Raw genomic sequence first — 14,402 nt, forward strand, 5'->3', positions numbered from 1 at the left:
TACAATATGGCTAGGGATAACTCTGACTTAAAAGAATTAAATGCTGCCTTTTACTGCACTTAGTAGTGCTTACTTTGAAAAATCAAGGAATTTAGCTCAGAGCTTTCTTCATTTCACAACAGACTAGAGGACAACCAACAAAGACAAAAGGAAGGTATGTCTAATATTTCCTATAATCAGGTCTATAAGATCACTTTAAGTTGGGGTAAAATATATGAAATAAAAATGTAATCATAAGAATGTCTTTATGGTTTTCTCACATTACATCACAACATTTTCTATGTAAAACTTGGGGATCACATCAACAATAGAAGAGAAAAAAATTCCAATTAAGCCCACTTGATAGAAGTCAATTTCAAAAATTAAGCTTTTTCACTCTTTCTATATATTATTCTTTCTTTTCTCCTGCTTTCCATTTAAAGCTAGAATACTAAAGGCTTGTCAAATTTTCTTGACTTTTTATGTCTTGAATCAAGCTGATATCGCATCCAGCAAAATTATATAAAAGCCTATAATTTCCATACTTATATGTGACTGTAAACATCAATATACAATATTCAAACAGTAAATAACAGATATTTTTGCCAGGCTGCATATCAAGGGACGTATCTATATGTGTCATAGCCACCATAGCTAATAAAAATATTTCCCAGTAAATCTCAGCGGTTAAAGAGGCTTTCCTTGTTCTTCACTCAGACACAATAAATAATCGGTCTTCCTCCCTGCTCTCATTTGTAGCCTACTGGCATTTACTTCATGCCAAGCAATCAAATGAAGTTTTTAACTCAGAAAATCATAAGTAGAAGAACAGAGGAGTCAAAAGCAGACATATCATAAAGCAGCATATGAACACAATATAATCAGGACATCAACCTTCCAGCATCTGTCTCCTTGAAAATTCCATCCTGGTTTGGACACAGTTCACAGCTAGGAGAAACACCACATTTACAAGCATCACAAAACCAAGGTTCAGTGGAGTTTTCAGAAGCTGAACTCATAATAGAGTCACTCTCTCCATCAACTCCATAACAACCTAAGAAAAAAAAAAAAGGAAATAAATACTTATTATTTTGTTTTGTTACCAAGGATCGAACTCAGGACCTTGTGCTTGCAGACGCAGGTGGTGGAACCACTGAGCTAAATCCCCGACCCATAAATACTTATTATTAAATAGGGTTTCTTTTTTAAATTAGTATTTACAAAATACTCCTCCCCCGGAAATAAAAGGGGTGCAATGAAGAGAAAAATTCTGAAAAGGCAAAGATTTATAAGAATGATATTAAAATAGAAATAAAATCATTTTACAAAAATGTTTTTACCAACATAGTATAAGAAATGAAATAAATGATATTTTTAAATAGTTTTAGGCACACCAGAAAAGAATTAAAAGATGGGGAAATTTTTATAATTTTTTTAAAATTTTAAAATAAAAATGAGTTATTAAAAAGAAATCATATTAATAAATTATTGATTATTAAATATGTACTAAGTTACCTTTGTAAAGGTACTAGAATATAAACAGAAGATGAAGTTCATGCAAAAAATGCACAAAATGCCTTTGATATAATTTTGGATGAAGATATTAACACAAACTCATAACCAGAAATGTAAAATATCATTAAAAGGAAAAGACTACAGAAACATGTATGTGCACTGGGGATTTAGCTCAGTGGTATCACAGGAGCAAGGTCTTGAGTTCAACTTCTGGTACCCCAAAAAAAGGAAACATATGCACACATAATCAAAGCTACAGAACGATGTGAAAAGTTCAGACTACAGTTAAGTTTCATTCCCAATTAAGCCTACCTATATATGAGGTATTTAGTAACTATATAAGGTATTTTGTCTCTTTAAAAATTTATAATTCTTTTGTCTTCTATGAAAATTTATCCATAACTGAAATGAATAAAAACAAGACATCATTCTCTTTTCCTTCTTTTAATTCACTAAACTTTGATTGTCAGAGAGAAGTTAAATTTTTCAGGCAGATTATACGATAAAAATCTTTAAATACTCTCATAAACATACAGATAACTCTACATAGATCTTTACATTTTTGAGTATACTTCAACTACTTCCCAATTACTTAAAAAGTAAGAAGTTTTCTTATTAACTCAAATATTTATGTCTGGAATTGCAAATTATATTTAAAGTTACTGGGCTTCCAGATGTGCCTAAAATTTTTATAAAACCAAAAAAGATTTGATTTTGAGCTTAAAAAGGGTAGATTATACGTCAAAGGTTTAAACCAATCAGAATTTCAGGTAGGACTTCACTGCCAACATCTTAGTAAGATAAAATTCTCATCATTAAAATTTCTGATGCTTAGTACTATTCATAAACTCAGCAATAATGATTTCTTAGTGCTTGGCAAACCAATCAAACTCACTAGTAAGTGATGTCACATTAACCTGAAGAACTGTTTGTCAACATTAAGGTACCCAAAATCTGTATTTGTACCCACAAAATATTGACAAACATAAAATCTAATAAAGAACAAATGCAAAGTTCTTGAGAAATACGTTTAATCAGACTATTTAAAACCATGCTGTACTATTGATACCTTACATAAAAAACACTTCTCTAGAAAGAGTCAGAACTAAATCGTGTTCTTTTTTCAAAATGGTACTAGACACATTCCAATTTCATATAATCCAACTTGCTTTCTTCTGAGAAGAAAGACACTATCATTATGTCAAAATAACCTTCAATCCAGGTGTGGTAGCATAAGCAAGCCTATAATCCTAGCACTCTGGGAGCCTGAGACAAGATGACTCCAAGTGCAAGCCCAGCCTGGGGAATTTAGCCATTTAGTGAAATCCAGTCTCACTATTTAAAAAGGAAGGATGGTCTGTGCTCTAGACCAAAGTTTTAGCACTTTATATACATTCTACTGCTTTTCAACTTACAGCCAAACATATTTTAAAATCTTTCTTCCACACAAAACATTAGTACAGAAAAGTTTTTCTTTCATGTAAGTGTAAAATAAATTTAGACACGTGAAGCTCAGTTCACATATGTTAATTATATTTTCAAACAAGTAAACGTGGAAAACATGCTTCTACCACCATGTAATGTGGATGTAGTTCAGTGCGAAGGCCCTGGGATCAATCCCTAGTACTGAAAAAAAGAAAAAATTCCTTCAGAGAAATCACTTTCTGCATATATACTAACAAAATAGACTGTGACTTAATTCTAGTCCTGATGTATCACCTTTAGATTTGGACATTTCTGCAGGCTACTAGGTCTTATCATTACTTTTCAAGATGGCCTACTTCCAAAGATAACTGATTATCAACCATCCAAGATACTTTCACCAGGCATACTCATTATTTATAGAACTAGACAATGCAATCCTAAAACTCATAAGGAACCAGAAGAGACCTAGAATAACAAAAGCAATTCTGGGCAACAAGGGCAAGACAGGGAGCATCACAATCCCAGACTTCAAATTATGCTACAGAGCTACAGTGATAAAAACAACATGGCATTTACAAAAAAAGACTCAAAATCAATGAAACAGTATAGAAGATACAGAAACAACTGCAGGCCCACTCAGCTATCTAATCTTTGACAAAGGGGCCAAATCCTTTCACTGGAGGAAAGATAGCCTCTTTAATAAATGATGCTGGGAAAACTGGATATCCACATGGAAAGGCTGAACCTAGACTTGTATCTCTCACCAGGCACTGAACTAAAATCAAAATAGAACAAAGATTTAAATATTAAAACAGAAACACTTAATCTGCTGGAAGACAAAAATAGATAAAACTCTTAAAGACACAGGTGTAGGCAAAGACTTTATGAACAAAACCCTGGCTTCACCAGAAATAATACTTAGAATCAACAAATGGGATCACATCAAATTAAAAAACTTCTGTACAGCAAAGGAAACCACCAACAGAGTGAAAAGATAAGCTACAAAATGGGAAAAAATTTTGCCAGCTACTTCTCCAATATAGTATCTAGAATATATCAAGAACTCAAAAAAATTAAGCCCCCCCAAATGTAAAGATCCAATTAAAAAATGGGCATATGAGATTGAATAGACACTTCTCAGATGAAGAAATATAAACAGCCAATAAATACACAACAAAATCTTCAACACTGGTGGCCATTCAAGAAATGCAAATAAAAACACTGAGATTCCATCTCATTCCAGAAAGAATGGCTACCATAAAGAAATCAATCAATAAAAAATGCTATCAAGATTGTGGGAAAAAAGAACCCTTTTCCATTGTTGGTGGGAGGGTAAATTGGCATACCCACTATGGAAATCAATATGAAGATTCCTCCAAAAACTAAAAGTAGAGGTTCCATTTGACCCAGATATTCCCCTTCTAGGTATCTTCTCAAAAAAGTTAAAGACATCATACCATAGTGAGGTATACATATGCATGTTTATAGCAGTGCAATCCATAATTGCTAAATCTTGGAAACAGTCTATTTGTCCATCAAGAGATGAATGGATCAAGAAAATGTGGTATTTTTACATAATGGGGTACTACTCTGCCATAAAAAACATGAGTCACCTGTAGGAAAATGGATGTACCTTGAGCCTATAATGTTAACTGAAGTAACTCAGATACACATGCTTAAATATTGTATGGTTTCCCTTATATGAAAAATTCAATATATATATATATGAAATAAAAGATAAGAAAAAGAGAGAAAAAATGTAATTCAACGTGGACAATATATCTAAAAGTGTACCTTGACTTAGTACAATTGTCTTAGATTCTTTATGTGTTCTCTGGCCTATTAGTCTGGTTTTCAATCTATATATATGATAATTTTATAAAGTCTTATAAGATAAAATGAATCTGATGCTGGAAAAATCAAAGGGAGGTGGAAGGAAAGGAAAAAATAGAATTGAAATATGTTACGTACATGTACCAATAAAAGTAAAAAAAAAACTTACTAAAATAAAAGTAAAATATTAGTGCCAAATTCTAAGGGGCACCAAAACTTCCAGTAAACTGATGACATTCAAAAACCCACCTCAAGTGCCATGTATCAGTGATGATCATCTATCAGAAGACTTCACACGAGTAAGTTTCTATGCATCCAATGTAATATCAGGTTATTATTTGAACTGGTTATATGCTAAGCAGGCAGTCTAAACTGGAGAATAATCTCTCATAATCATCAAAAGATATCCAAAGTAAAATAAATAACGATATAAATACTCAGTTAAACAAATCACCCATAACCAAAAAAAGAACCATATACAGCTAGTAAATAATTTTAAACTACCAATATTAATTCACTAGATGTCATTATAGGTCAATAGTTACTTGTATGTGTATTTTTTTCAAACATTACCATTATTCAACATAAACCATAATTAAAATAGCCTAACAGGCAGAAAACTAAAAATTGGGTTTGCAACTATGACTTATATAAACTGTCACAAATAAACTCTTTTTTTTTTTTTTTTGGTACCAGAGATCAAACTCGGGTCCTTGCACTTGTGCAGCAGGCAGTGAAACCACTGAGATAAATCCCCAGCCAACAAATAAATTCTTAAGCACTGCTATCCTTATTCTATTCAAGTTTTATAACAATGAAGTTTAATGTAATCTAAAAATCATATAAAAGAATGCTAAACAAGAAATTTTAAAGTAACTCAATTATTACATGCAAGATAAGCAAAGGAATCAAACTTCAATTATTTTTCAATATTAAATGTGGTTGGCAATTGATCATCTTCATCACTTATGTTTAGATATAAAATTTTTAAACGTGAAATCATAAATTTAAAAGGAAAAATAATTTTATCCTTTGAACCAGTTATTATTACCAATAAGAGAAAAATCTTTCTGTAAAGGCAGCAGTAAGCAAAATGTTCTACTCAAAGAAAAAATTATAAAACAGTAAGCACAGTCAATCTATTTTGTCAATGGGCTATGCAATATCAAAGGGGGGGAAATCTATTTTCTTTACAAAATAATGTTCCTTTTAAAACAAATTATTTCAAACTAGAGAAAAATCTGTATTCAGACAAAGTAGACAATTACCAAGATAATAAATCTTCCAAGAGGCTATCAAATTTATTAACTTCATCCAGTACAATCAGGGCATACCACAGCAGTTCACTTGTTTGGAATAAAGCAAAATTTCAATTCTACTTTTACAGAATATACTACACAGGGCAAACATTTGCAAAGAGTTTTAAAGCACCTACAACAATACTTAAGGAATGATTTCTGAGCTGCACTGTCAAGATATTTCTAATTTGTAACTCAAAATACTGGTGTTATGCAAGCTGAAAGAAGAAGAACCAACAAGTAAGAAAGAATTTTTTCTTTGGCTTCACTGCCCCTGAAAAACGACATGCTGTATCATCACCTTCACAGAGGTCTTTCTTTACTAACTACTTTCACCTGCCACTTTTCCCATATTTCTCAGTCATTCCATTGGTTTTACCGGGCTTTAGACCAAAGTTTTAGCTCTGTATATCCATTTTAACGCATTTCAACTTATAGCCAAATACATTTTAAAAATCTTTCTTGCACAAAAAACATACATATGGAAAAAAGGTTTTTTCATGTGGGTAAACATGTAAAATAAATTTAGATACATAAGACTCATTTTATGTATATTAATTATATTTTCAAATAAGTAAACAAGGAAAACATGTTTTTATCATGATATAGGATTAACCTATGAACAGTAATCTACAGAAATGATATTTAAGGAAAAATAATATGAAGTATGTTTTCAACTGTTTCGCATTTTACAAAATTATGGATGGATAAAACGTTAGTGGAAATTTTCTCTAGCTTTTCACAAGGGAACAAAAGATTTGCAGACTTCTACCATTTATCTATGTAACTTTGAACAAACTGAATCTCTGAGACTTAGTTACCATATCTGTAGTATGTATTTAATAATATTTATCCTAATATCTCTCACTACATAAAAAACTGGAACACAACAAAAAATAAAATAAAAAATAAAAATAAAAAACTGGAACACAAAAGTTGCAATTTAAAAACTGAAAATACCTTTACTGTATTTAACATGTTAAACCCACCCCCAAAATAAGATTTCAAAATGATTAATATTTCTAACAGTTATCTATAACGTGTATGACACCCATCACAAAGATATTCTAAAGCACAGAAAAAACAAAGTGCCCAATGACTTATAAGAACCAAATGATTATTACATGAACATATTCTACCTCATAAGTGCTCATGAGGATATATTCTTGCATATAATAAAAAATAAAAATGCCCTAGGGCTAGGCCAACATAAGATTAAAAAATAAAGAGTGGAGAAAAACGTACAACAAGTCATCTCATTTACTGCATAGCAACTAAATCTGAGGGCACCTGCTGGCTGTGCACTACCTAATGTTCTCTCATGTACTATGATACATACCCGACAAGTTTTCTTCAGACACACTCCAATCAGTACATCAGAATAAGTGACCTCACACTTGGGGGTACCCTACCATTACAAATCACTTACAAGCTCTGCCACAATGGTGCTCATACCAACTGACAGGCTGCAGCCCTCAGATTTTAAAGAGAAAAAATATTTATTTACTTTTAGATAAAGTGTGTTCTCTACAAAAGTAATTCACAGTTATGTATTTAATAAGTAACGTTTAGAAGAATATGTTTTAGCAAAATCTCAAATTAAAAACCTCTTAATTATGATCATTTGAGAGTAAACAATTTTAGAAAAAAAAGGAAGAAAAAAATAAAGAAAATGCATCAAACAGTATGGTTGTCTGGCTATTAGAACTAGATAATAGTTTTGACATTCATCTCATGATGGTGAAAAACCATATGCACTTAGTTAAAACCACCCTTCAAATTTTGAATTTTGGTCTTTTCGAGGCTACTGAAACATTGTATAATATTGCTGCTCAATACTGAGGAGCAGCAAGAGCCACAGCTCTCAGTCAACCATGCAATTGTGAGGGTAAACAACTGATACTCTTCTATAGTATACTGTGTTGCTAAGCACAATGTTCAGAAGATTAGTTGTACTCAGTGCATATTCAATGTATAATATTTTGCCCATATTTTATCAAAAGGTCACCCCATGGTAACTTAAGAAACACTTGTACTTGAAATATTCTATTCTCTGTTCTATACTTCCTATATTTTATTGCATATTCCTACATCAGAATACAGGAGCAAATAGTTTTCCATAAAGACATGGAGAAATTCATATATAACCATGTGCTACTTAAGAAAAAGTTGCTTGCCTTAAATACAATACGGAAGCGTGTTACTTTCAGTATCTGAATTTAAAAATAAAACAAAACTCAAACTCCAGCAACATTCCTTCCCATGATACATTAGAAAATTTCCCTTTCCAGTATTAATTAATATCATATGAAAATTCATTTTGGAACTCAGAAAGTGGTAAAGATAGATCTACAGGTGTTGACTATATAAAAAACAAATTCTAAACAATGACAATTACCATAAAGTTAAAAGGTATAAGACAAAATGGAAAAAACATTTGCAAAGACAGAACACACTGAGCCAAGCATGATAGCGCACACCTGTAACCCCAGCATTCAGGAGGCTGAGACAATAAGATCACCATGAGTTCTAAGCCACCCTGGCTACACAGTGAGTTCAAGGCCAGCCTAAACTACATAGTGACACTCTGCCTCAAAAGGGGGGGGGGGGGGGCCTTGGAGATTTAGCTCAGTGGTTCCACTTCCTGCCTCACAAGCGCAAGGTCCCAAGTTCGCTCCCTGGCAACAAACAAAAAAGAAAAGAAAAAAAAATATTCGCAACACATATGTCTTTTTCACAAATCTGAGAAATGAAGAGCTTCATAACTCAGATTTAAAAAAAAAAAAATTCAGCTGGGTGTGTTGGCATGCGCATGTAATCCCAGCACTCGGGGAGGGTAAAGTAGGAGGACTGCAAGTATGAACATAGCCTGAACAAGATCCTGTTTCAAAACAAAATATTTAAAAAATGAAAAGGCTAAGGATGTAGCTCAGTACAAAGGCTCTGAGTTTAGTTCCCAGATCCTCAGAACCAAAAAAAGAGAACAAAAAAAAAATGTTTTTTAATTTAGTTGAGGAAGTCCAGGAAGATGGTGGAGCACTAAGCAGTAACAAATCAGTCTCTCCAAGATTCGGAATACTGACACTGGAAAATGACAACTTGGGGAAGGAAAGGAGAGTGGTGGATCCCTGGGACCCTGAACGGATCTGAAGGGAAAACTGAACCTACAGAGAAACTGAAGAGACAGACCACAACACAGAAAAGGGTATACAACCTGCATTTTCTCCCCAGCTCCTGGCTCATGGCAAGAGAAAGGAAGATGGAATCTATAGAAACACAGTGAAAACAGGCAACTCCAGAGGCCTCCAGGGAGAAACTCACCAGTGGAACAGAGCAGTGGATGCTGTGAGCTACAAGAGCTGGTGGATGACTCCAGTCCAAGCGACTGCAGTGCCCTAGAGAGCGTGCTTGGTCAGAATGCCATTTTAGGGAGAGGCCAACTGAGCCTGAGACTCCCTCAGACTAGCTATGCATGGGTTGGTTTCATCTCAGGGCTTCCAGTGTTAAACTCCCACAGTGACAAGGTGAGGGACAATCACAGGAGACATCCATAGTCAGGGAGCCATGGGCAGGCCACCAAGATACACCCAGAATGTTATAAGATAAATGACTCGGTCCCAACCGCATGACCACACATCAGATTAGGCCTCGATATCCATCTATTTGAAAGTCCCAGAACCAACACCATGCCCTACTCCTACTGCCAGCCTGTGGGGATTATCCAGCATGGATCTGGGCTCTGACCACCTCCTTTGTTTACCTGCAAGAGCAGTCACACCTTGAACTGGACACTGCTACAAAACTATTGACCCCAAAAGATAACCACAGGTTTGAAATCAGAGAAACTTTTTTCTATTTCTTTGCTTTGTTTTTCGCGATTTTTTTTTTTTTTTAGTTTTTGTTCATTTTTTTTAACTTGGATTGTTTTCGTTTCTTTGCAAGGGTGAACATTGTTTACATTGTTTGCAGTTTTTTTGTTTTGTTTTGTCTCTGTTTTTGTTTCATTCTTTCCTTTCCTCCTGTCTTCCTCACCAGTCTCCTGAACCTTGGGTGATCCTCCTCTGTCCTTCAGCCTTTCTACCAATCTTTTTCTTCTTTTATTTCGCTATTTGTTCCTCTTCTCCCTTTTAATTTTCTCCCCTTAGGGTAAAGTTGCTGTACTGAGTTGGTAATTACTGTACTTAATTTTCTGATTTCTCTTAGATTTTGTTATATAACTATAAATCTTATACATGTGGTCAAAGGCGGCACATTATTATCACATTTTGTCATTTTCAGTCTGTGTTAATGGTATTGTTTTTGCTGGCTGTACTACTTTAGCAAGGTGACATCATTGCTGTGATCAAATGACTTTCCTGGTATGCCAATATCTAGACTGGAGGCCATAAACAATACTATAGTCCAGTACCAAAGAACTGGGTACAGGCTCTCATCCCTAATAAACAGAAGAGGTAGGGTCCTGGGACAGACTCAAAGGCCAAGAGCCAGTGACACCTAGAAGACATGTCTGAAAAGTAGTCATTTTTAAGAGGTCTCAACACTAGTAATAAAGCTGCCTACCATAAGCAGTGTACAAGTATCAATGCAGAAAGCAAATTAAAGAAATAGAAAATGAGAAAATATGGAAGATGCAACCTCAGACCTCAGCTCGCACAAGGCAAATCCTGGAGGCACTGAGAAGGAAGAAATCAAAAGCCATTCAGCTGAACTTTCTAAAATGGTAGCAGTAGAAGTTAACAAAAGCAGATGAATGAGCATCTAGCAAAAAACAAAACAGAAATAATTACATATATAATTAAAGAGATGATAACCATAATGAAGAACATGGGTAATGAATCTAGAGTAGATACAAATTTAAAAAAAAAATAATAAAGGCACTTAGGAAAGGGATGGAGCCAGGCAAGGTAGCGCATACCTGTATTCCCAGTACTCAGGAGGCTGTGGTATTGCCATGAGTTCAAGGCCAGGCTGGGATATAGAGTGAGTTCAAGGCCAGACTGAACTACATAGTAAAAACACTGTCTCAAGAAAAGAAAAAAAAAAAACCTAAAAATGAAATAAAATCAGAAACAAGACAAGGATGCTCACTATCACAACTACTGTTCAATATAGTTCTGGAAACATTAGCCAAAGCAATTAGACAAGAGAAAGAAATAAAAGGAATATGGATAGGAAAGGAAGAAGTCAAATTATCATTACAGTATTTGCTGATGACATTATACTCTACAGAGAAGACCCCAAAAACTCCACCAAAAGACTTCTACAATTAATAACCAAATTCAGTCGCATAGCAAGATACAAAGGCAACATTCAAAAATCAATAGCATTCTGTACACAAATAAAAAACTCACTGAATAAGAAATTAGGAAAACAACACCTTTCACGATAGCATCAAAAAAATGAAATACTTAGGAATCAATTTAATGAAGGAAGTAAAAGACCTTTACATTCAAAACTACTGTACTCTAGAAAAGGAGTTTGAAGAGGATATCAAAAAAATGGAAAGCTATCCCGTTTTTGGATAAGCAGAACCAACATAATGAAAATGGCCACACTTCCAAAATTGTTACATAGATTTAATGCAATTTCTTTTTTTTTTTTAAGTTTATTTTCCAAACAATTTTATTGAAATGTGCCAAGAATACATGGGCAGCACAAATGTATGAACAGGAAAAAAAAATCACATGTACAATAATTTTTTAAAAGTGAAGGTTAATCTTGGGAGGTATCAGTTCCCCTCTCCCACCCCCTCCAGACTTCCAGCATTTCCATTATGGTTAAGCCTCTACTAACTAGCATTAAAAAAAGGAATACAAGAACTTTTGCAAAAAGAAAAAAAAAAAATTCCAATGGCATAAACGAAAGAGAACCGTTTACCAGCTTAAGTGGCTTTTCCTGGGCCCCTGATTAGGAGGCATGCTGAGCAATGGAGAAGCACAACTTCAGAGTGTAAGGGTCAGTGCCATTTGGGTTTTTCATCTGGTAATGGTTCAGGAAGCCCAAGGTCTCTAGGGCATTGCAATTTCAATCAAAACACCAATAGCATACCTCACAGAACTAGAGAAAACAATCCTAGAATTCACATGAAACCAGAAGAGACCAGAAGAGCAAAATCAATTCTGGGTTACAAGGGATAGAGAGAGAGCATCACAATCCTGGACTTCAAATTATACTACAAAGCTACTGTGATTTTAAAAACAGCATCCAAAACGACTCCAGGCACACTCAGCTGCCTTATCTTTGACAAAGGGGCCAAACTGGAAGAAAGACAGCCTCTTCAAATAAGAAAGACAGCTGGGAAAACTGGCTTTCAACAGACTGAAGATTAAAACTAGACCCATAGGGCTGGGGATTTAGCTCAGTGGTTTCACCGCCTGCTGCACAAGCGTAAGGACCAGAGTTCAATCCCCGGCACCAAAAAAAAAAAAAAAACTAGACCCATATCTCTCACCATGTACTGAGCTAAAGCTGAAGTTGATCAAAGATCTAAACATAAAAACAGAAACACTTAAGTCTGCTGGAAGACAGAATAGGTAAAACTCTTAACAGGCGTAGGCAAAGACTTTATGAACAAAACCCTGATCAAACAGGAAATATTACAAAGAATCAACAACTGGAATCATATTAACATAAAAAGCTAATTAAAAAGCACAAGAAACTACTAAAGAGTGAATGGGAAAAAAATTTTACCAGCTATTCCTCAAAGGACTAATACCTAGACTATATAAAAAGCTAAAAAACAATCAGACCGCCCCCAAATTCAGAGACCCAATACAAAAATAAACATCTGAAATAGACACTTCTCTGATGAAAAAGTACAAACAGCAAATAAATACATGAAAAAAATGTTCAACATCACTGGTCATTTGAGAAACACATCAAAATACTTGAGACTGCACCTCACTGTAGAAAGAATGGCTATTATCAAAGAATTAACCAATAACAAATGCTGGTGAGGCTGCAGAGAAAAAGGAACCCTTCTCCACCATTGGTGGGAGTGTAAACTGGTACAACCAATATGGAAATCAGTATGGAGATTCCTCAAAAAACTAAAACTATAGAGGTTCAATTTGACCCAGCTATTCCCCTTCTAGGAATATTCCCAAAAGATTTAAAAGCATCATACTGAAGTGATATATGCATACCCATTTTTACAGCAGCACAATTTACAAGAGCTAAATTTTGAAAATAGCCCATATGCCCATCAACAGATGAATAGATAAACAAAATGTGGTATTTATATACAACAGAGTGCTACTCTGCCATTAAAATGTATAAACAAATCATTTGTAGGTAAATGGATCCATCTTGAGGCAGTAATTTTAAATAAAATAAATAAGACACACAAGTTTAGATATAGCATTGTTTCTCTTGTGTGAGATACCCTAAGGGTAAACAAGGAGCAAAATGGAGGATATTGAAAAGTAGGAAGAATATGTTCAAATGGAAAGAGGAACAAGGGAAGGGGTAGGGGAAGGGAAGAAAGAGAAAAGGGATAAAAAAACACAAAGAATGGAAGGAAAAAATGGAAACAAAGTTTCTGTAAATGAAGAAGGCAAGAATGGCTGAAGGGAGGGGAGGAGAATGGGAAAAAAAAGAATTAAGATATATTGGGCCGGGGATTTAGCTCAGTGGTTCTGCCGCCTGCCTCGCAAGCGCAAGGACTCGAGTTCGATCTCCGGTACCAAAAAAAAAAAAAAAAAGATATATTACGTATGGGTACAAATTCCCCATGATGAATGTGAGCACTATGTATGGCAAATATGTACTAATAAAAAATTTTTTTAAAGTTCAGTTGAAAACTTCAACAACAGACTTGATCTCTATGGAAAAAAGAATATAGGGACCAGAAACAGGTCTTTTGAAAAATCACGGACAGAAACAAAGGAAAGAGAAGAAAAGACGGGCGAGAAGTCAAAGGGGAAGAGGAAGGGAGGAAGCAGGAATTTCAAACTTCTTGTTTTTCAAACTTCTTGATTTTGCCTTATGTAGCCTGGATCCTTGTCCTGTACTAGCTTATCTTTCTTCTACCACTGCAGCATCTAGCCTCATCCACCTTACATTATTACTATTTCTTTATCTTCCTGAGTTAATGAAATAGTACAGAACTGTTTAAAGAAGTTTATATGTTGGCCTGGGGATTTAGCTCAGTGGTTTCACTGTCTGCTGCACAAGTGCAAGGACCCGAATTCAATCCCCGGTGCCAAAAAAAAGAAGTTTATATGTTTATATTATATGTCCATATATGGTCAATTCTTTGGATGTTGATATTATGTGTGTTCTCTTCTCACAATACAGTGCTAGGGGTTGAACCTAGTACTGTAAATGAATTGAGTAGGTGCTTTCAGAGTC

General features: G+C 34.5%; 1 protein-coding gene across 6 annotated transcripts in view; it reads right to left on the bottom strand.

Annotated features, from left to right (window-relative positions):
* The window catches only part of Phf14 (PHD finger protein 14), a 320,314-nt gene that overhangs the window by 282,074 nt on the left and 23,838 nt on the right, over positions 1-14,402 (bottom strand). For all 6 annotated transcript variants that reach the window (XR_015448743.1, XR_015448744.1, XM_087204669.1 and 3 more), the window contains exon 5: positions 874-1,033. Coding sequence is in view for 4 of the 6 variants with exons in the window: in XM_087204669.1 (XP_087060795.1) it covers positions 874-1,033 (160 nt within the window). In the remaining 2 variants the exon portion in view is untranslated. The remainder of the gene's footprint in view (positions 1-873; positions 1,034-14,402) is intronic.

The sequence above is a fragment of the Heterocephalus glaber genome, unplaced genomic scaffold, assembly GCF_053883595.1.
Source record: "Heterocephalus glaber isolate CG9 unplaced genomic scaffold, H.glaber_assembly_v1.0 deba00000546, whole genome shotgun sequence".
In the NCBI taxonomy this organism is placed as follows: Eukaryota; Metazoa; Chordata; class Mammalia; order Rodentia; family Bathyergidae; genus Heterocephalus; species Heterocephalus glaber.